Below are 24,482 nucleotides of genomic sequence, written 5' to 3' on the forward strand. Positions count from 1 at the left end.
ACTGTGACCACAGACACTCCCTAGATGAAGGGGGGGCATTATCTGGGAAAGACTGTCCAAGGCACCTGGCACCCTCACTAGGCCCATCTGCACATAAACTTTCTAGAGATGAGAGCAGTGCGTTTAGCACTACAATCTTTTCAAGACTCTCTCCCTCAAGGGGCAATAGCAGTCTAGTCAAACAACCTGTCTGTAGTCTGCTACATAAAGGAGGAGGAACCAGATTTTACCCCCTTTGTCAGGAAGCCTTGATGTGTTAATGGGGAGTTTCTTCCAATCGCTTTCTAATTGCAGCGCACATACTGGGGAAATGAAGCATGATAGCAGACAGGCTGAGTAGAGCTGATGTCCTTCAAGGATGCATCTGCAGTCCTAACATATGGGTTGTCCTGCCTCAGGCAGCCCTTCGGGCGGCCGGATTCCAAAGTCTGGGTCTGGCCTCGGCTGATGTCGCACTTCACCCGACGTCATAGCTGGTGTTTATTGGGTATAAAGGCATCAGCAGACGCCATTTTCCTCAGTCTTTCTTCCCGCGTGGTGCCCGAAGCAGAAGCTGTTCGCAACTGCCGGTCGGTCAGATCCAGAGATTTCTACTACCGAAGACTTCTAAAAAGCTAAGTACCCCGTTGGGGACTCTTTCTTGTCTCAGCCGATGTCAGAAAAAGTAAATAATTGTTTAATTGTGGGAAACAAATACCTCATAAGGATTTCCACTCTTACTGCCTTCCTTGCTTAGGCCCAGACCACGACGTATCAGCTTGTCTAGCCTGTGCTTCCTTCAACCGACGGACACTTAGACGTCGGTCGGAGTTTGCAGAGGAGTTTTTGGTTCTGATTTTGCTTACAAAATGCCGCCGGATCCTCAGACTACCCCCAAAATAAAGACCGACTCCGGTTTCGCGAAACCACGGTAAAGCAAAACCGAGAAAACTGCTCAAAGTACAGCTGAACCTATTCTTACAACTGAGGCCCCTACACTCTTGAATCGACCTCAGAAATTTTACCCACTACGGTGGTTGACTTATCAGACACCATCCGATGTCTCTACCCCAGCACGTGGTGCTGCTAGGCCTCCAGCTGCCATGTCCATTAAGGCCTTCGCCAGGGCTAAAGCAGCCAAGACTACTAAAACAGTGCCTGTTAAACCCCCACATCCAGGCCCTCTTCTAGTTCTCAAATGCTTTCTTTGGCAGAAGATTTAATTTCTTTAATTAGAGGATCTCAATCTCACCCAGACAGGGCCTCTCAGCCCCAGAGAAGAGACCTAGGGCAGAGCCCCTGAGCCAGTGTCTTCTGATGATTCTGCTGATGAATCAGACATAACTGACCAGCCTGAGGCTCCCTTCTCCAATTTTGAAGATTCTGATGCTGAAGAATCCATTCCAGCTGCTTCCCCACCAGAAGAATTCTCCTTTGGGGAAACCTTGCATGCCATGCGAGAACAGTTCCAATGGCAGCAACAGGATTTTTCAGACTCCAGAAAAGACTTAGGACCTTTCTGCACCTCCCACAGCACAGGCCCTTAGCTATACCTCCTGTTCTCTCTGTGGTGGATGATGCTTTCAATGATGTTTGCCAGATTCTTTACCCCAGCCCCTGCCAAACCAGACAGATTTTACAGGGTGCCAGATACTCATCACCACCTTTACAAGGCCCCACTTGCAGACCCAGAAACTATATCCCAGGGTCCCAACCACAGCTAAAACCCTATTCCTTCTGAAAGGAAGCAAGGTCACTAGACAGATGGGGTAAAAGGTCTACACTTCAGCTACTCTCTCAGCTAGAGCTTTAAACTGTCAGTTTCACATGATACAATACCAAGAGTTTATGCTTGATCAGTTAACTAACAAACTAACCACTGATGAATCTCTTGATAAGAAATATGTATTAGAGATGGTAAATAACATACAACAGGTTAGCAACCATTCCTTAAAATGTGGCTATGATGCACTGGAGGCTTCATTTAGATCAGCCATGACAGGCACAGTGATAAGAAGGCATGCATGGCTAAAGGAACAAGCTTTACCGGATCATGTTAAAGCTAAGTTGCTAGATGCTGCTATGGACAAGACAAGTTTGTTTGGTACACCTGCCCAGCAGGTTATGAAGAAAATGGAAGAAAAGGCAAAATCTGTTCAAACTGTTAAAGATTTCTTGCAGGTTCAACCCCAAGGTTTAGCAGGAACTGGCCTGCCAAAATTGGTCCTTTCCTGACTCCACAAAATTTCAAAGGGCAGGAATAGGCGTTCCAGAGGCAGAAACCAATCCAGAGGAGGTGCCTACAGAGGACGACAGTGGCAAGGTAACAACAGAGGCACAGACACAGCCACTGCCACTACATCAGCACAACCACAGTGACTTAATCCTAAATCCGCCTACCAGGAACAAATAGCAGCTCCTCTAGGCGGAAAGTTAACCTTATTTTCAAAGAACTGGCACTACATAACAAAAGACAAGTGGATTTTACAAACCATAGATCAAGGTTACCGGTTTCACTTCCACACTTTACCAGTCAAAAGAGGAATGCCAAATCTACCTCCAAATCAAAAACAGAGGCTCGCCAGATAATGGAGTTAGCAAACATGAGAGCTGTGGAAAGAGTGCCAACAGCAGAACAAGGAAAGGGTTCTACTCCAGACTATTCCTAGTTCCAAGAAAGGAAAAAGTGGAGACCAATTCTCGACCTGTCCACCTTAAATACATACATCATTGTCCCAAAATTCAAAATGCTGACCCTACAGCAACTTCTTCCCATGCTGGGCAAGGAGTCTTGGCTGGTAACTCTAGATCTCAAGGAGGCATACCTGCACGTCCCCATTCGACCAATCTGCAGAAGATACCTCAGATTTCTTGCAGGATCAGAGCACTATCAATTCTCAGCATTGCCCTTTGGCTTATCTACTGCGCCCAGAGTATTCACAAAATGCCTGGCATCAGTAACATTGCAGACTACAGGAATTCAAATTTACCCATACCTGGACGACTGCCTGCTACAAGGGACAACAAAAGCAAGCTGACAACAGATTTACAAAGGGTCATTTACTTGCTACAAGGACTGGGATACACAGTCAATTTACAAAAGTCAAGGCTGATACCATCCCAAACAAGGACATTCTTGAATTGGACACAGTGCAACAAATGGCATTCCTGACTACAGAAAAAAAAAGAACTTCCTCTTTACTTCTTGGCACTAACAAAACTGAACACGTTAACAGCAAGAAAAGTTCTGCAGGCCTTGGGCTTCATGGCATCATGCATAATCTTGGTCCCATTTGCCAGACTACATATGAGAAACTACAGTGGTACCTAAAGAATTTATGGTCCCAACACAGACACAGTCTAGAAACAGAAATCCCACTAATTCCATGCTTAAAACAGGAGTTCCTATGGTGGGCTCAGGCATGCCAGTCAAACCCAGGCCTACCCTTTCCCAGATGTCAACCAAGCCAGACCATCACAACAGGCCTTCAGACCTAGGATGGGGGCCCACATGCTGGACAAATGCGTGCAAGGATTGTGGACACAGGATCAACTTCACCTGCACATCAATCTAAAAGAAATGCTGGCAGTAAAACTGGCAATCCAAAAGTTCAAACCATTTCTCAAAGAGGGCCAGTTGATGATAAGGACAGACAACACCACAGTCATGTGGTACATCAACAAACAGGGAGGCACTCATTCATACCCCTATGCAGAATGACCTTGGAGCTGTGGACCCTGGCACTCAGCTACAACATTCAGTTACAGGCAATATTTGTACCGGGAAAGACAATACTCTAGCAGACATATTAAGCAGAACCACCGGATGCCCACGAATGGAAGCTGCGGACATCTTCAAGACCATCTCAAGAAATGGGGAATGCCACAGATAGACCTATTCGCATCACCTCTCAATCACCAGCTCAAAAAATTCTGCACAAGGACATTCCACCCACTAGCATGGAAAGTGGACTCACTCTCCTTCAACTGAAAAGGCCTAACAGCATATGCATTCCCACCTCTTCCTTTGATACACAAGGTACTACTAAAAATCAAGGAAGAACGTCCAAGGATAATCCCGATAGCTCCAAACTGGCCAAGACAACACTGGTACCCACTACTGAAGAGCATGTCTCGGAACAATATGTGGCCAATACCCCTGATGCCTTTGATGTTAACTCAGAACAACTACAGCATCATACATCCAAACCTCAAAACGCTGCAACTGACTGCATGGAACATCACATAGCAGCAGCTAATCCAGAACTTTCCCAAAGAGTTAAAGACATTATTCTTGAAGCACGCAGACCTTCAACAAGAAGGAACTATGCTGGAAAATGGAAAAGGTTTGTCATTTGGACTACGGAAAGAGGAAAAGATGTGTCAAACATAGATATGCCTAACATTCTGGAGTATCTGGCGGAACTTGTTCATTCAGGCCTGTCCTACTCCTCCATCAACATACAAGCATCAGCAACTTCAGCAGAAAACATCTTTGATCCACCTGTTATTTCGCACCCTTTGCTCAGGCAGTTCCTCAGAGGAATCAAGAATGTAAAACCTCCAAGGAAACCACCATTACCAGCTTGGGATTTAAACTTTGTGCTAGAAAAGTTGACACTATCACCCTTTGAACCAGCAGCAACAGCAGACCTACAACACCTGTCATGGAAAACTGCTTTCCTACTGGCAATTACTTCAGCAAGGAGGGTTTCAGAACTACAGGCCTTAATGGCAGTGCAACCCTTCCTAATCTTCCACCAAGATAGAGTGTCCATGAGGACTAATCCTACATTTATGCCCAGGGTGGTATCCAGAGTGTCTTTAAACCAGGCAATCCACCTACCTACCTTCTTTCCCAACCCACAAAACAGAGGAGAAAGAATACTGCATACCTTGGATGTACATAGACAGCTACGTTACTACTTGGACAGAACAAAAAATAGCAGAAAGACTGACCAACTTTTGTTAGCCTATGCAACAGGAAGGGAAGGAAAAGCTATTTCCAAACAGACAATCTCCAAATGGATAGGAAATTGCATACAATACTGTTACTCCTTCCATGGAAAACCAATTCCACAGAACATAAGAACTCATTCTACAAGGGCAACAGCCACTACCACAGCCTTCTGTGGCAACCAAAGACATTATTGAGGCGGCTACTTGGACCTCCGTGCATACATTTGCCAAGCATTATAATTTGCCTCTATATTCCAGATCCCGAGCAGGGTTTGCCACTGCTGTACTGTAAGGGATCCTAAACACACCATAATCTACTTTTATCCTCCTCCCTAGTTGGCTATGGTATTCTACCATGACTGCAGATGCATCCATGAAGGACATAGTACAGTTTTGTACCTACCATAAATGTAGATGTCGAACTGGATAGCATCTGCAGTCACCTCCTTCCCTCTGTGGTACTCCTAGGGTGTTTACCCTCCTAATAGCTAGCTGTTGGGGGGGAGTCTTTTATGGTGTATTTGTTTGTATATATGTACATATATGCTTATTGCTGTGTTTACCTCTATCTATTTGGAAACATTGGCATCTATCCAAATTTTAGCCTGCAAGAGGGCTACTGGCATCTGGGGCAAGAAACACTGAGGAAAATGGCGTCGGCTGATGCTTTAAGACCAACAGAGATGACGCCGGGTGGAGTGCGACATCAACTTTGGAATCCGGCCGACTGCAGGGCTGCCTGACGACAGGACAACCCACTTGTTATGACTGCAGATGCTATCCAGTTCGGACATCTACATTTATGGTAGGTACAAAACTGTACTTTTTTTGGTCCCGCTTTTTTTTAGCTGAAAAGCGTAAGGAAAAGGACCGACACTCGCGGTCTGCGGTTTCGACCGAAACCACGGTTAAGCCAACCACGAGTGTCTCGGTTTCGGCTGAAATCGAGTCCTCGGTTCTTCCTTCGGCCGAAAGCATGCCTCCGATAGCCGAGGCCTCACAGAGCATGGCTGAATCTGCTACTGAAATTTCCCCTGCTGTAGCAGGCTCCCAGGACTTATCAGATACTATTCCTTTAGACATATCTACTCCTGCACGTGGAGCTGCTAGGCCCCCTGCATCTATGTCTATCAAGGCTTTTTCTAGGGCTAAAGCAGCTAAATCTTCTAAGGCCTTGCCTGCTAAAACCCCCTCACACAGGCCTACCTCTAGTTCCCAAATGCTCAGCCTGGCTGAGGATCTCATTCTTTGATCAGGGGATCCCAACCTCACCCAGACAGGGCCTCTCAACCCCCTCCAGAGAAGAGGCCTAGGACTGAGCCCCCCGGATCCTGTTTCTACAGACTATTCCTCGGATGACTCAGAAAACTCGGACCCTCCAGAAGGCCCATATTCTCCTTATGAGGATTCCGATGCAGAAGACTCCATTCCTTCTGCCTCTCCTCCTGAAGAATTTTCTTTTGGGGAAACCTTACATGCTATGAGAGAGCATTTTCAATGGCAGGGCCAGGATTTTTCAGATTCAAGGAAAAGGCTAAGGACCTTTTTACATTTACCACAGCATAGGCCTTTAGCCATTCCTCCAGTACTAACAGTTGTTGATGATGCATATAATGATGCCTGTACTGCCCCTGACTCTCCCTCTGGCCCCTGCCAAGCCCGACAGATATTACATGGTCCCGGACACACACTTCCACTTGTATAAGGCTCCTATTGCAGATCTTGAAACCATTTCACAGGGCCCCAAAGCTGTAGCAGCTGCCTCTGCCAAAACCCTCCCTCTGAAAGAGAATCTAGAGCATTAGAGAGATGGGGTAAAAAGTTTATACTTCTGCTACTCTTTCGCCAGGGCCTTAAACTGTCAATTTCACATGATTCAGTATCAGGAATTTTGTTAGACCAGCTAAATAAAAAACTGTCCTCTCCTGAACCTATAGACCGTAAGTCCCTTCAGGATTTGGTACATAACACTCAGCAGGTCAGTAATCACTCCTTAAAATGTGGCTATGATGCACTGGAGGCTTCCTTTAGATCAGCTATGACTGGAACAGTGATTAGAAGGCATGCCTGGTTAAAAGAGCAATCCTTACCAGACCATGTTAAGTCAAAGCTCCTAGATGCTCATATGGAGAAGCAAAGTTTGTTTGGCTCCCCTGCACAGCAAGTGCTAAAGAAGGTGGAAGAAAAAGCAAAATCTGTCCAAACAGTCAAGGATTTCTTACAGGTCCAACCTCCGAGGTTTAGTAGAAATTGGCCTTCGAAGAATTGGTCCTTTCCAGACACCTCCAGAGCACAGAGAGGCAGAAATAGGCGCCCAAGAGGCAGAGGTCAATCCAGAGGTGCCTACAGGGGACGTCAGTGGCAGCCTAACAACCAGAGAAGTACTGCCACAGATTCAGCTACAAACACTTCCACAGGACAGACACAATGACTTGGCTCTGATACCGCCTACCAGGGGACAACTGGAAGCACCCTTGGGCGGAAAGCTAGCCTTATTTTCCGTAAACTGTTATTACATTACAGGAGACAAATGGATTTTACAGACAATAGACAAAGGCTACAGGTTTCACTTCCACACTCTACCAAAAAAGAGAGGAATGCCAAACCCTACCACCAAACCAAAAAACAAACGCTCTAAGACATATCAACCACCTACTAAGGATGAGAGCTATAGAAAAGGTACCGCCTATGGAACAAGGACAAGGATTCTGCTCCAGACTTTTCCTGGTACCAAGGAAAGAAAATCAATGGAGGCCTATTCTCGACCTGTCCGCTCTGAACACATATCTCATTGTTCCAAAATTCAAAATGCTGACCCTACAGCAACTTCTTCCCATGCTGGGCAAGGAGTCTTGGCTGGTGACTCTAGATCTCAAGGAGGCATACCTGCACGTCCCTATATGACCAGATTGCAGAAGATACCTCAGATTTCTTGCAGGATCAGAGCATTATCAATTCTCAGCATTGCCCTTTGGCTTATCTACTGCGCCCAGAGTATTCACGAAATGCCTGGCATCAGTAATTGCTCATTGCAGGCTTCAGGGAATTCAGATTTACCCATACCTGGACGACTGCCTAATACAAGCGGACAACAAGACCAAATTAACAAAAAATTTGGAAAAGGTTATACAACTGCTGCAAGCCCTGGGATACACAGTCAACATGAAAAAGTCAAGGCTGGTACCATCCCAAAGGATAACATTCTTGGGTGCAGAACTGGACACATCAAATCAGATGGCATTTCTCACAGAAGAAAAACAAAAGCATCTACCACTCTATTTCATGGCATTAACAACACAGACCCAGCTTACAGCAAGGAAAGTCCTGCAAGCCCTGGGTTACATGGCATCCTGCATAATATTGATTCCGCATGCCAGGCTGCATATGAGAAAGTTGCAATGGTACCTAAGGACTGTATGGTCTCAACACAAGCACAGTCTAGAAGCCCAGATTCCAATAATTCCATGCCTGAAGCAAGAATTTCTGTGGTGGGCTCAGGCCTGTCAGTTAAACAGAGGACTGCCTTTCCACAAACCTCATCCAAGCCAGACCATCACCACGGACGCCTCAGACCTAGGCTGGGGAGCACACATGGTGGACAAATGTATACAAGGCCTATGGACACAAGACCAGCTGAATCTACACATAAATCAAAAGGAGATGCTGGCAGTGAAGCATGCAATCCAGACATTCAGACCTTTTCTTCAGCAGGGTCACTTGCTGATAAGGACGGACAACACCACAGTCATGTGGTATATCAACAAACAGGGAGGTACACACTCATATCCTCTATGCCGGATGGCAATGGACCTGTGGAACGTGGCCCTGAACCTCAACATTCAACTCCAGGCCAAATTTGTGCCAGGAAAAGAAAATTCACTAGCAGACACCTTAAGCAGAACTACCACGGATGCCCATGAATGGATGCTGCATCCAGACATCTTCAAAACCATTACAAAGAAATGGGGACTACCAGAAACAGACCTGTTCGCATCCCCACACAACCACCAATTGAGAAAATTCTGCACAAGGACATACCACCCACTTGCTTGGAAGGTGGACTCCCTATCCTTCAGTTGGGAAAACCTGACAGCATATGCATTCCCACCTCTTCCTTTGATGCACAAAGTCCTACTGAAGATCAAAGAAGATCACCCAAGGATAATCCTGATAGCTCCAGACTGGCCGAGGCAGCATTGGTACCCGCTAATGACTATGTCTCGGACACACGCATGGCCTCTACCTCTATGTCCTTTACTTCTAACACAGAACAACTACAAAATCATACATCCAAACTTGAAAACACTACAGCTAGCTGCTTGGAATATTACATAAAACAAAATAACCCAGATTTATCTCAGAGGGTTAAAGACATTATCCTGGAGGCTCGCAGACCCTCCACAAGGAAGACTTATTCAGCCAAATGGAAAAGATACCTCATTTGGAGTGCAGCAAAAGGAGAAAATGTATCATTAGCAAACATAGCCAACATCCTGGAATACTTAGCAGAACTTTTCCACAATGGCCTGTCTTACTCCTCCATTAAGATTCATGCATCAGCAATTTCAGCAGAATACAACATGGATCCTCCAGTCTTCTCTCATACTCTACTCAGGCAGTTTCTGAGAGGAATTAAAAATGTAAAGCCTCCAAGGAAGCCACCTTTGCCTACATGGGACTTTAACTTTGTGCTGGAAAAGTTAACACTTCCCCCTTTGAACCAGCAGCAACAGCAGAATTACAGTTCTTATCTTGGAAAACTGCTTTCCTGCTTGCAATCACTTCAGCAAGAAGGGTTTCTGAATTACAGGCATTAATGGCAGTACAGCCCTTCCTTATCTTCCATCAGGATAGAGTGTCCTTGAGAACTAACCCTACTTTTATGCCAAAAGTGGTCTCCAGAGTATCATTGAACCAAGCAATTCACTTACCAACATTCTTCCCCAACCCACAGAACAGGGGGGAAAGACTACTACATACCTTGGATGTGCACAGGCAATTACGCTACTATCTGGACAGAACTAAGACCAACAGAAAAACTGACCAGCTTCTGGTAGCATATGCAACAGGAATGCAAGGAAAAGCAATTTCAAAACAGACAATTTCAAAATGGATAGGAAACTGCATTAGATTTTGCTACTCTTTTCATGGAAAGACAACTCCAGAAAACATCAGACCTCACTCCACAAGGGCTACAGCCACTACTACAGCTTTCCTACGAGGAGTGGCTACCAAAGACATTTTAGAAGCTGCTACTTGGAGCTCCGTGCATACATTTGCCAAGCATTATAATCTTCCTTTGTACTCCAGATCCCGAGCAGGTTTTGCAACTGCTGTTTTGCAAGGGATCTCAACTACACCATCATTATCTTAGTACCTCCTCCCCCAGTTTGGCTATGGTATTCTACCCATATGTTAGGACTGCAGCTGCATCCTTGAAGGACATAGTACAGTTTTGTACCTACCATAAATGTAGATGTCCGAGAGGTATGCATCTGCAGTCAGGATTACCCACCCTCCTTCCCCTCTGTGGTACTCCTAGGGTATTTACCCATCTTGTAGCTAGCTGGGGGAATCTATTATGATGTATTTGTTTGTATATATGTATATACATTCTTATATGGTTTGCTCTCTACTGTTTGGAAACATTTGCATTTATCCAAATTTAGCCTTCCTAGAGGGCACCTGGCATCTGGGGCAAGAAACACTGAGGAAAATGGCGTCGGCTGATGCCTTTATACCCAATAAACAGCAGCTATGACGTCGGGTGAAGTGCGACATCAGCCGAGGCCAGACCCAGACTTTGGAATCCGGCCGACCGAAGGGCTGCCTGAGGCAGGACAACCCATATGTTAGGACTGCAGATGCATACCTCTCGGACATCTACATTTATGGTAGGTACAAAACTGTACTTTCTGATGTCTCACGAGTGGTCCCTCATGCAGGAAATTATGGAAGAGATCTTACGAAAATGGGACCAGCCTTGCTGAAGCCTATTTGCTGCGTCCATTTTTTGCCAAAATGCAGCAATTACTTTGCCCTAATCCCCCCTCCGTGGAGACCCTGAGGGATGAACTTGTTCACAATTGGCCCCCAAGGACTCCTATATGCTTACCCATCATCACCCCTGATTCCCAAAGTAATACGGAAAGCAAGTTTGTTGAAGGCAGCCATAATTTTAATTGTCCCCTGCTGCCCCTGACAAATTTGGTTCCCCTTCCTTTGGCCTCATCTTCGGGACGAACCATGGATTCTGGACCCAGTTCTGGATCTTTTTGACACATGCCTCAGGAATGGTTCATCCTAATCTACGCAACCTGAAACTGACAGCTTGGCTGCTCAAAATCCATTAATAGCCAGGTATCCTTCTCTTTTTGAGACATATCTTGATCGCTTCCCACAAAGCTTCCACAAGGAAACTTTATAAAGGAAAATGGATGATGTTTGTGATTTGGGCAATTTCAAATTTCCATTTAGGAGAAAGTGGTTCTTCTATTGTCTAACAAACTCTGTAAAGCTTTTCTTAAAGGGACAACTTTATTGAGGCCATACAAGGCTCCATCTCCCGCTTGGGACTTAAACTTTATTCTGTTTCGTATAATCTACCCCCTATTGAATCAGCAGCCAATTGTAAATTTAAAATTTTTATCTTGGAAAACTATTTTAATAGTGGCTATTTCATCAACAAGAAGAGTTTCAGAGCTACAAGCGCTATCTATCAAACCACCATATTTGGTATTTCACAAGGACAGGGTCTCATTACAAACTAATCCTTCCATTTTACCAAAAGTTGTATTGGAAAATAATCTTAATCAATCCATTGAATTGCCAGGTTTTTTTTTCCAAAATTTGAAAGTAAGGCGGAATATATGTTGTTTGTTAGATGTTCATAGACTTACATTTTTACTTGAACAGAACTGCAGATTTCAGGAAGTCTGACCAGCTCTGTCTCCTTTTTCTGATACAAGGAAGGGATTGCCGTTATCCAAAGTAACCTTATCTAAATGGCTTTCAGAATATATAACTTTTATTTACAAATCCCAAAATAGCAGCTTCCACAGCAAGTCAAAGCCCACTCAACTAGTGCAGTTGCTACTTACTCAGCTTTCTTATCGAGAACCTCCATGGACAGCATGTGTGCTGCAGCCATGTGGGCAAGCCCTCATACCTTTATTACTCATTACAAAGTAGATTTGGCCTCCATGAGTAGGGCCTCCTTTAGGTCTATGGTTCTGAGGAATATTTTTCCATGAGCCACCCAAGATTTAGATAGCTAGGGATGCTGTCCAGCAGTGAGAATAAATGCTAGATTGGACAAGATCACATCAAGAAGTTATGTACTCACCATAATGTTCCATGTGTGTTGTCCATCAGTGCTGTGATTCTCACAGCCCACCCACCTTCCCCTACTACCTGTGCTGTTGGTAGACTAGGTTATACTAATTGGACTATTATGGATTCCATGACTTCAGAGATAGCTTCCTCTTATCTGCTAGTCTGGATAAAGCTCTAACATCCTCTTTTCTCAAGAATATATATTTTTTTTTTCGGGAAAACAAGATCTGAGGCAATTGTGAGGTGCATTCTTGGACAGGGAAAGTGCCCACGAGCTTGTTGAAGACTTTGAGCTTTGATAAAGGCTGAGACTGATCCGATGGCTCAGATCCGACCCATCGGTGAAAATAAAGGTGGAGATGGACAACACACATGGAATGTTATGGTGAGTACAAAACTTCTTTTTTTAATGTGTTCTTTTTTATCAGAGCCAAGTCTGTAGTAGTCAAAATTGAATGTTTCCTTCATAGCTCCTTTTTTTGAGGGGGGTGCACTTTACACATTTACATGTGCTGCATTTTAATCATTGCATTTAATATGTTGTTTTAAGAGTGAACTTCATAAGCTTTCAGTGGTGGTCATTGTCACATTTTTTTTCTGTCTCCATATTTTGGTAGTAAGAATGTTAAGACATTTTTCTCATATTTTTCAGATCACGCCACCTACATTTGTCCAAACACAAGTAGAAGGGGGTGCCACATTGTTTAAGCTGAATTATTTTGGTGAAGAGGCATACTTAACTCAGTCATCCCAGCTGTATCTGGAGACGTGCATTCCAGCTCTGGGGGATACATTCTGCATTGCCCAGTCTTATCGTGCTGAACTTTCCAGGACGCGAAGACACTTGGCAGAGTAAGTAGCATTTCCTTAAGCCTCTGTTGTCTTCTACATATAATAACTCTTCTGTTAGAAAGTTATTAAATACTGTAGACTCCTGTAATTTAGGTTATTGGGAATGTGAAAAAAATTAGATTGTAGAGCCTCTGTTTGCAAATACAACCAGTGACTTATTTTCCAAAGCCATGACATGATTAACTCTTAAGATGTAGAATGGATCTGTTTAACAGCAGTGCAGTTAACCACACTTCAGAATTTAAGAAACACAGGGCATCCTGAGTTATACATGGGTTTCAGAAAACTTGTGATTTTCAGTGTCTACAGTCTTGCACTGGTTACTGACAGTTATCCTTATTTATTTATTTATTTTTGGGAGCTGTCTTCCTGCAGAGTTTTGGATCCCGTAAGTAATCACCCCCCCCCCCCCCCCCCACACACACACACACACACACACTGTTTTCATCCAATTCACTTTATTTGCAATTTGACCCAGGCATAGTCCACCATTTTAGAGGAAAACCAGCTTGTCACAGCTCTCTGCACTTTGCAGCCACACCTTCATTTTACTCTCTCTTGTCTGAGTCATCCTCTTTATAAACTGAAACACAGGATCTGCCCCTCCCCTCCCCCAACAAGACTTTCACATTTCTGTTCTCCATCCAACACACACAAATACATCACTGTGGTAAGAAGCCTGTCATTCTCCCCACATGCTGATTTAGCTGTTCTACTAGCACAAACACACACACACATCTTTATCCATCCTCTTTAGGTTCCCAATAAAATATACTCCAAAGTTAGATAGCCCACTAAGCGAAAGCTCATTAATGAAGTGAGCGACTGTGAGTGGAAGTACTGTGTTTCTCCTGTCAGGTGTATCCATGCCGATCAACCCATTCTGACATCAAGAACCCATGCCGATCAACCCATTCTGACATCAAGAACCCCTTTTGATGGGTCCTGTGGTTAGACTTACCCTTTTTTTAATTTCTCCAAATGTTTTGGTTGTCTAATACTATGACTGGAATGGACCCCATTCCCAAGTCAAAGTGTGATTAAAGTTCATGAAGTTAGTATTGTTTCACTCTTTGATATTAGCCAAAAGTACTCTTTGCAGCACCTGCAATGTGTCCACTAATGACTCCTCCTGCAGTTAATACGGAGTTACGTGTTGGTAGCGTATATAAATATGATTTTAGACTCTTTATCAGACCCGTTGCTCCTACTACTGTTGGAACTGTTTGGGCATGTTTCTTCCACATTGCTTTTGTTTCTGCTTGCAGATCCTGATATTTTATTACTTTGTGTGCGCAGAGCACTGTAATCACTGGGTGTGGTGATTGCAGTGATCATTGCTAATATTGTCTTCTTTTCCTGGACCACTATATCTGGTTTTCTAGCATCTGTCTCTTGAATTGTTGGTAATGGATGATCCCATGTGATGTAGACTTCATCATTTTCTATAATGCTTTGTGGCTCATGTTTCCAGTTCTTTTCAGCCACTTCTAACCCATAATGTTTGCTTAATCCCCAGTGCAACAGTCTCGCCACATTATAGTGCCTTTCAGTGTAAAATCTTCTGCCATTACTATGTCACAGCCAGCAACGAGGTGTGTGAATGTTTCCAGGTTGGTTTTACAAAACCTACATTTGTCTGTTTCTTCCACATGTTCAATGGATTTTATAAACCAGCGTGTATGTAGCCCACTATCTTGAGCCACCAATATTAACCTTTCATCTCTTGGTTTAACTTCACCTCTCCTTAACCTTCATGCTACTGAACTCAGAAGTGACAAACTTCACATCACCCACGCATATGGGATCTGGAAGTTCGACTGCAGAATCTTACACGAAGGCACTGTACGAGCACATCCACTCGTGCATGAATCATACCATCTCAAATAGAACCAAGGTGCTCTTCTCCAAAAAAAGGAAGCCAATCTGGTGGTCCCCTGCTATAAACAAACTATACAACAGAAGGAAGAAACTGTTGCAAAAAAGAGGTAAATCCCAGGATGCAAAAAACTCCCTCACCAGCCTCAGTAAGAAGCTGAGATCCCTCATAAAATCCTCAAAAGCGAATTACGAAAATAAAATTGCCAACGATTCCAAAGACAACCACAAGGCATTCTATAGTTATGCCAAGAATCTAAATGGCAATGCTCAGATCTGCTCTGAGTTACAACAGAATGGCATTAAATATACTGATCCCAAGGATATTGCCAATATCCTGGCAGATCGATTTAGTGCCAGTTTCACCCCACTCTCTAAAGGGCCCATCTCAATACCAAAAGATTACCAAATTCCGATAATCACGGCCAAACAGGTAGAAACTACACTCTCCAAAGCTAAGAATACAGCATCCGTGGGACCAGATGACATCCCAGGCTGTGTACTACATGAACTGCAAAATGAACTGGCACTTCACCTAAGTGTCATGTTTAATCATAGCCTCACCTCAGGCTTCGTGCCCACTGAGTGGCGCACAGCTACAGTTATCCCGCTCCACAAGGGAGAATCCACCTTAGATCACGGGAACTACCGTCCCATCAGTCTGACGAGCCTGATTTGCAAGGGCATGGAATGCATTATCTTGGAACTTATAAACAAAGACATTGACAACCTTCAAACACTGGACCCCACCCAGTTTGGGTTTGTGAAGGGCCGATCTTGTCTCCTGAGTCTGATTGACTTCTTCGAATCAGTCTCCAGAGCTGTGGACGAGGGTAAGGCAGTCCACACAGCCTATCTGGACCTCGCCAAGGCCTTTGACACCATACCCCACTCTGGAATCATAGATAAACTTACTAAGCTGGGCATAAATCCCTACGTCACTCGATGGGTTGCTAACTGGCTTACTGACAGAACCCAGACAGTAAAAGCCAACTCTAAATCCAGCTCCAGACAAGTGGAGTACCTCAGGGTTCAGTCCTGGGGCCACTCTTGTTTGGCATCTACTTCTCTGAAGTACAGGCCAACACTAAGGGACTCTGGCTAACAAAGTTTGCAGGTGACTGCAAACTGGGAGCCATTATTGAATCCCCAAATGATGTGGATATTCTACAAAGGGGCCTTACAGAAACAGATGCCTGGTGCCAGAGCCATGGGCTCAAGCTTAATGCCAAGAAATGTATAGTTATCCCTTTTGGAAAAAACATGTACCCATGAATTACCACATAGGTGGCAGGACACTAAACATCGAAAGTGTGATGAGAGACTTGGGGACACAGGTGGACAGTGGTCTCACTTTCGATAACCACATTGCCACAACAGTCAGGAAATCCTATGTGGCACACCTCATCACTAAGGACTTTTCTTCCAGAAAAAAGGAGGTCATTGTCCCACTGTACTCATCCCTCATTAGACCCATTATAGAGTATAATGCCCTATTTGGTATGTACCTCACAAGACATCTGCAACAGCTGGAAAGGCCACAGAAATACCTCACTAAAAGAATCACAGGCCTAAAGCAGATGCCATATACTGACAGTCTAAAAAAAACTCCAGCTATACTCTGTGGCATATCGTCTACTCGGAGGTGATCTCTGCTTAACATACAAGGCCATGTCAAACCCTGAGCTGTTGGACATGCTCCACTTAAAGAAATCCCAAACCCTCAGAGCCGCACGCTCTAGGGATCTAAACCTTGTCATCACAATGAACAAAACATGCTGGAGGGATAGGTTCCTGACCCAGAGACTCCCTGTACTCTGGAATAGACTGCCCATATATATCAAGCAGAGCGCCTCATTGGCCCTCTTCAAAAGGAACCTTGATGATTGGATGGGAGATAGGAAATTCACCCCTGGGATCATGTCAGTCGTTGTTATGGCTAGGCTTGCATATAGGCCGTAGGGCCGAAAGCCTAGTACCAACCTTTGAACCGTTCCTGCATTCGTTCCTGATCAGCATGAGGTTCTTCCAGAAGTTTTCTATACTTGCAACTATATTTATACATTTTCCACATTTCTTGCCTTTTCATCTGATCCTTCACCTTATATTCTTTCTTTTATTTTTTGGCACATTCAGTTGCTGCCTGATTTTTATCTCCGGGTTTGATTTCCATTCCTGCTTGACGCCGATATGCTTCTGCTAGATTAAGCAGAGAAGTCATTTTAGATCAATTCTCCTCATGTTTCAAAACTTTCACTACAGTGAGGTCAGCAGGTATGTATGAAGTCCTACAATTACAGATCTGTATATGTAATCGGTTTCAAGGAAGCCCATCTCTCCTTAGAAACGGGGAATATATAGTCTTGGCATGCACTGATTTTTATAGATCATCTGGTGAGCATGAAGCATCCTCCTTGATGTTCTTCGTGCTTCACTGTTGCAGTCATTACATTCGGGTAATCTGCTGGCAGGTTGCCCTCAGTCGGCCTGAATAACAAAGTCTTGGGTCCTGCATCGGTTGCCGTCTCCTCTTCCATGATGTCAGGGATATAAAACATGCAGCCGACACCATTTTATTCAGTCTTTCTTGCCGCACGGTGCCTGAAGTAGAAGCAGTTAGCAAGTGCTGGTCTGCCGTCTCCTGAAATTTTCACATTCGAGTTTCAGAACTGAAGTCTTCAAACTAAAGCTAAGTACCCCGTTGGGGAAACTTTTTCTTGCTCCTTACCGATGTCAGAAAAAGTTAATAATTGCATTACTTGTGGGAAGCAAATACCTCATAAGGATTTTCATTTGTACTGTATTCTTTGCCTAGGCCCAAATCATAACGTGCCTTGTTGGTTTTGTGCTAGATTTAACCAACGCAGTATTAAGCGTCGGTATAGTTTTGCTTCTAAATATTTTGGATCAAGATTTAATTACCCTGAAATGTCATCTGTTAGCAATCAGACTACTGGAGTTCACAAAAAACACAAAGAAAAAGAGAGACAGACCTTTGAGGTCCATAACCGATGACGAAGCTTCTCCTAAGCCAGTCACCGGTTCTCCGTTACTCAGTGAGGCGCTTTCACAGCCCCCAATACCCGCTACTTTTGAGTTGCAGGCCTCTACCAAGACCCATTCGAAGTCCGCTATGCCACAAGATTCTCAGAGTATTGAACCCGCGGATGTCTCTCTCTTGGATGGGTCTGGAGCCACTGAGCAGGCACCGGCTTCTGAGGGTGATGTTCTTCATCTCACATTGCTGCAGTCCTAACACTTGGGTAGTCCGCTGTCCACGGTCGGCCCGAATATCAAAGTATAAGGCTGACGTCGGTCAGGGCGCATTTAACTGACGTCAGGATGTCAGGGTACAAATGCGCATGACCGGCGTCATATCCTCAGTCTTTTTTGCCGCATGGTCCGATGCAGAAGCAGCATTGCAAGTGCCGGTTGGCGTTCTGAGATTTTTCTATTTAGAAGTTTCAGACCGAGTTCAAAGTTGGCTAAGTACCCCGTTGGGGAATATTTTTGTTTTTTCTTGCCTCAGTCATTTACCGGATGTCAGAAAAAGTTAATTGCATTTCTTGTGGGAAACAGATACCGCATAGAGATTATCATACTTTGTGTATTCCTTGCTTAGGGCCTGAGCACGACGTTGTTGGCTGTCGCTCTTGTGCTAGATTTAATAAACGCACTATAAAGAGAAGGTTGGATTGTGCTAGGTTAGTCTTTGGGAAGCGGTGCAATTATAAAATGCTGTCGGATGCTCCGACGCCCGCTTCCTCGAAGAAGCGCAAGGACAAGACAGTTAAGCCTAGGCTGGAAGAACCGTCTGTGCCGGACGCCAGTTCTTTAGAAGTGTCGGTGGAGCCGGTGGCTCCACCGGAGGTTTCTTTGTGTTCACAGAGTGAAACTTTATTGTTGCAAGATGTGGCCTCTCAGGAGGCAAGTCAGGCTGAGGGGGCTTCTCAGGTTACTATACTCCCCTCCCTTCCTAAGGTGGTTAGGCCCTCTCCTTCTGTTACTAAGGCTTCTCCCAGGGGCAGGCCAGGTTTGGCTTCAGTTGGTGTTACCCCTAGCTCTTCAGGTACTATGCCCAAGAAGCATATGCTTAAAATGGCAGAAGATTTGATTACTTTGATTAGGGGTTCTATGCCCCCTCCTGCTAAGAGACCTAGGGTGGAGCCTGACCTGGGGGGTTTTGAGCAAGCTTCAGATGTTTCAGAGTCTTCGGCTGAAGACTTTCAGGAGTACTCTCCTTATTCTGATTCTGATGTGGATGATTCTACTCCTTCTGCTACTCCTCCTGAGGTTTTTTCTTTTTCAGAAACTCTTCATTCCATGAGGGAGCATTTTAAGTGGGAAGGTCAGGACTTCTCTGATTCCAGGAAAAGGCTTAGGGAATTTCTGTTTTTACCCCAGCATAGGCCTTTGGCTATACCTCCTGTTTTGGATGTAGTGGAAGATGTTTTTACGGAGGCTTCTCTTAATCCTGATTCTTTGCCTCCTGCTCCTGTTAAGCCGGATAGGTATTACAGGGTGCCTGACGTTCACAAGTATCTTTTTAAAAGTCCTAGGGCAGACCCAGAAACTGTTAGCCAGGGGCCTAAGGATGTTAAGGCTTCTGTTGTTAAGAATCCGGTTCCTACAGATAAGGAGGCTAGGGCCTTGGATAGATGGGGAAAGAAAGTTTATACTTCTTCCACTCTTGCTATAAGGGCTCTGAATTGCCAGTTTCACATGTTGAAATACCAAAACTATCTCCTTTCACAATTGAAGTCTAAGGTTGATGCTCTGGCAGTTGGTATTGATTGTAAAGAGTTGCAAGATTTAGTCCATGTTTCTGAACAGGTGGGTAAGCATTCTTTGCAATGTGGTTTTGATGCTGTACAGGCCCCGCCTAGGGTGGCTGCCACTGGGACTGTTCTTCGCAGGCACGCCTGGCTGAGGGATCAGAATTTGTCTGAACATGTTAAAACAAGGATTTTAGATGCTCCTTTACAATCTGACGTGTTGTTTGGACCTCCTGTTGAGACAGTCTTAAAGAAAATGGAAGACAAGGCTAAGTCTATGCAGACTGTTAAAGATTTTTTTTGCAAGTCCAGCCTCCTAAGTTTAGTAGAAATTGGCCTACTAAGGGGTGGACTTATCCTTCTTATGATTCCCAGTCTAGGGGTAAATCTAGACGTGGTAAGGGCAGAGCTCAGGGCTCTTTCCGGCCTAGAACAGGAGTTCTCCTGCACAGGCTTCGGGTGAGGGCAGGGGTCAGTCCTTTCATAAACAGACCCAATGACCTACCTTTTCAGCTGCCAGAGCCTGCTCGTCTGGCAGCACCTTTGGGAGGAAGGTTGGCACTCTTCAAAGAAAATTGGAATTTAATTACCCAGGACAGATGGGTATTGGATATCATACACCACGGCTACAGGTTTTATTTCCATACCTTGCCTCCTTTCAAAGGCATGCCAGACGTTCCTCCTCAACAAAGAATAGAGGCTCACAAACAGGTTTCTCTGTTGCTCCAACTAGGGGCCATACAGCCGGTCCCTCTGCCAGAGGTGGGCCTAGGATTTTATTCTCGCCTGTTCCTAGTACCAAAGAAGGGGAACACGTGGAGACCAATTTTGGATTTATCTATCCTCAACACTTATCTGGACATTCCCAAGTTCAAAATGTTGACGTTGCAGCAGCTTTTACCTCTGCTGGGCAAAGATCATTGGATGGTGACTTTGGATCTCAAGGAGGCTTACCTTCATGTTCCTATCAGACTCAGTTGCAGAAAGTATCTGCGTTTTCGAGCTGGGACTTCTCACTATCAGTTCTCTGCATTGCCCTTTGGCTTATCTACTGCGCCCAGAGTGTTCACGAAAGTTCTGGCTCCAGTGATAGCTTTCTTCAGACTAAAAGGGATACAGATCTATCCTTATTTGGACGACTGCCTGATTCTGGCTCAAGGAAGGGAAGAGCTTCTTCGTCATTTGGAGTATGTGATAGCAGTGCTAAGATGCCTAGGGTATTCTGTGAACGAAATAAAGTCCAGTCTAGTACCCCCTCAAGACATGTGCTTTCTGGGTGTGAGACTGAATACAGCAGCCCAGATGGCCTTTTAACCCCGGACAAACAAAAGAGTCTATCCCTTTACTTCCATCAACTATCTCATCAGTCCGGCTTACTGCAAGGACAGTCCTTCAAGCCTTAGGGTTCATGGCATCTTGTATTCTGGTGCTTCCCAATGCCAAACTGCATATGAGGAAGCTACAATGGTATCTCAAAATGTATGGACACAGCACTGCCAGGATCTGACACTGTCATTCCAATAATACCTTGCATTCAGAAGGAATTTTGTGGTGGGCTCAGGAATGTCACCTAAACAAGGGACTCTCTGTGACCCGGCCAGAGGCAAGTCAGATTTTAACGACAGATGCCTCAGACAAAGCTTGGGGAGCTCATCTGAATGGAAAATGGATACAAAACAAGTGGCCTGTCAGACTACAACATCTACATATCAACATGAAGGAGATGTTAGCAGTCCAGTTTGCATTACTAGCTTTCAAGGAATTCCTTCTTCCAGGACAGGTGTTGATTCTAACAGACAACACAACTGTCATGTGGTACATCAACAAGCAAGGGGGAACGCATTCTTATCCTCTATGCAGGCAAACAATGATTTTGTGGGAGACTGCTCTCAGTTTACAGCTCAATCTTCAGGCAAGGTTTCTGCCAGGAGCACAGAACTCCTTAGCAGATGTGTTGAGCAGAAATTATGGATCCCCACGGTGGAAATTGGATCCTCATGTATTTCAGAAATTGACAGTGTCATGGGGAACTCCAGACATAGATCTGTTCGCTTCTCCACTGAACCATCAGCTGCCAAAGTTTTGCACAAAAAGGTTTCATCCCACAGCTTGGAAAGTGGATGCTCTTTCTTTCAATTGGAGCAATCTTCATGTGTATGCCTTTCCACCTCTGCCTCTCCTCCCAAAGGTACTTGAAGGTCAGACAGGACATGCCAAGGATGATTTTAATAGCTCCAGATTGGCCTCGACAGCACTGGTACCCATTACTGAGAAGTCTAGTACGGAAGCCTCCATGGCCTTTACCTTCGATTCCACACCTGTTGTCACAGGAAGACAGCCATTTGCTCAATGTCAAACTTCACTCTCTTCACCTAACAGCCTGACATATTCTGTTTTGAACCATAAAGGGTCTCACCTTCCACAACAAGTTTTGAATGTGATTTTGGAAGCTAGACGGCCTAGTACAAGGAAAGTGTACGCAGATAAATGGAAGAGATTTTTATTTTGGAGTGCAGCAAAGGATTTTGATGTTTCTGAGCCTAATTTAAGTGTGGCTCTTCAATATCTTACTGAGTTACTGGACAAAGGTTTGTCCTTCTCTTCTATTAAGGTTCATGCTGCAGCAATTTCTGCTCACTATGATTGCGACCCACCATTGTTTTCTCATCCTTTGTTCAAGCAATTTCTTAGAGGGGCAAAGAATATCAGACCCCCACGAAGAGCTCCTACTCCTGCTTGGGATCTCAATTTTGTGTTGGAGAAACTCACTCTACAACCTTTTGAGCCTGCAGCTACTGCTGAGTTGAAATATTTATCATGGAAGCCCCCCCCCCCCCCCCCCCCCCCCCCCCCCCCCCCCCCCCCCCCCCCCCCCCCCCCGCCCCCCCCCCCCCCCCCCCCCCCCCCCCCCCCCCCCCCCCCCCCCCCTCCCCCCCCCCGCCCCCCCCCCCCCCCCCCCACCCCCCCCCCCCCCCACCTCCCCCCCCCCCCCCCAGCCCCCCCCCCCCCCCCCCCCCCCCCCCCCCCCCCCCCCCCCCCCCCCCCCCCCCCCCCCCCCTTTTTTTTTTTTTTTTTTTTTTTTTTTTTTTTTTTTTTCTTTTTTTTTTTTTTTTTTTTTTTTTTTTTTTTTTTTTTTTTTTTTTTTTTTTTTTTTTTTTTTTTTTTTTTTTTTTTTTTTTTTTTTTTTTTTTTTTTTTTTTTTTTTTTTTTTTTTTTTTTTTTTTTTTTTTTTTTTTTTTTTTTTTTTTTTTTTTTTTTTTTTTTTTTTTTTTTTTTTTTTTTTTTTTTTTTTTTTTTTTTTTTTTTTTTTTTTTTTTTTTTTTTTTTTTTTTTTTTTTTTTTTTTTTTTTTTTTTTTTTTTTTTTTTTTTTTTTTTTTTTTTTTTTCTACTCCTTCTGCTTCTCCTCCTGAGGATTTTTCATTTTCAGAGACTCTTCATTCCATGAGGGAGCATTTTAAATGGGAAGGTCAGGATTTCTCTGATTCAGGAAAAGGCTTAGCATATTTTTGTTTCTACCCCAGCATAGGCCTTTAGCTATACCTCCGGTTCTAGATGTGGTGGAGGATGTTTTTGCAGAGGCTTCTCTGAACCCTGATTCTTTGCCTCCTGCTCCAGTTAAACCGGATAGATATTATAGGGTGCCTGAAGATCATAAGTATCTTTTAAGAGTCCTAGGGCAGACCCAGAAACTGTTTCACATGGGCCTAAAGGTGTTAAGGCTTCTGTTGTTAAAAATCCTGTTCCTCCAGATAAAGAGGCAAGGGCTTTGGATAGATGGGGAAAGAAAGTGTATACTTCTTCCACTTTGGCCATGAGAGCTTTGAATTGCCAGTTTCACATGTTGAAATACCAAAATTATCTCCTTTCACAATTAAAGTCTAAGGTAGATGCTTTGGCGGAAGGTATTGAGTGTAAAGAGTTGCAGGATTTAGTTCATGTTTCTGAACAGGTGGGTAAGCATTCTTTGCAATGTGGTTTTGATGCTGTGCAGGCCTCTTGAGGGTGGCTGCCACTGGTGTTCTTCGCAGGCACGCCTGGTTGAGGATCAGAATTTAGCTGAGCATGTGAAGACAAGGATTTTAGATGCTCCTTTACAATCTGATGTGTTGTTTGGTTCGCCTGTGGAAGCAGTTCTAAAGAAAATGGAAGACAAGGCTAAGTCTATGCAGACTGTTAAAGATTTTTGCAGGTTCAGCCTCGAAGTTTAGTAGAAATTGGCCTACCAAGGGGTGGACATATCCTGCTTATGATTCCCAGTCTAGGGGTAGGTCTAGACGTGGTAGGGGCAGAGCTCAAGGTTCTTTAGGCCTAGAACAGGGAGTTCCCCTGCTCAGTCTTCTGGTGAGGGCAGGGGTCAGTCCTTTCGTAAACAGACCCAATGACCTGCCTTTTCAGCTGCCAGAATCTTCTCGCCTGGCAGCACCTTTGGGAGGAAGGTTGGCACTTTTCAAAGAAAACTGGAGTTTAATTACCCAAGACAGATGGGTATTGGATATCATTCACCACGGTTACAGGTTTTATTTCCATACCTTGCCTCCTTTCAAAGGCATGCCAGACATTCCTCCTCAACAAAGGAAAGAGGCTCACAAGCAAATTTCTCTGTTGCTCCAAATAGGGGCCATTCAGCCGGTTCCTGTGCCAGAAAGGGGCCTAGGATTTTATTCTCGCCTGTTCCTAGTACCAAAAAGGGGAACACGTGGAGA

The 24,482-nt window shown here is 44.6% G+C and overlaps 1 protein-coding gene across 1 annotated transcript in view; it reads left to right on the plus strand.

Moving 5' to 3' along the window:
- Positions 1 to 24,482, plus strand: part of NARS1 (asparaginyl-tRNA synthetase 1) — a 963,811-nt gene that overhangs the window by 618,716 nt on the left and 320,613 nt on the right. Inside the window, exon 10 of the mRNA XM_044087034.1 lies at positions 12,926 to 13,125. Coding sequence (XP_043942969.1) covers positions 12,926 to 13,125 — 200 coding nt within the window. The remainder of the gene's footprint in view (positions 1 to 12,925; positions 13,126 to 24,482) is intronic.

Source organism: Protopterus annectens, chromosome 1.part1 (assembly GCF_019279795.1).
Source record: "Protopterus annectens isolate FY-2018-M chromosome 1.part1, PAN1.0, whole genome shotgun sequence".
In the NCBI taxonomy this organism is placed as follows: domain Eukaryota; kingdom Metazoa; phylum Chordata; order Ceratodontiformes; family Protopteridae; genus Protopterus; species Protopterus annectens.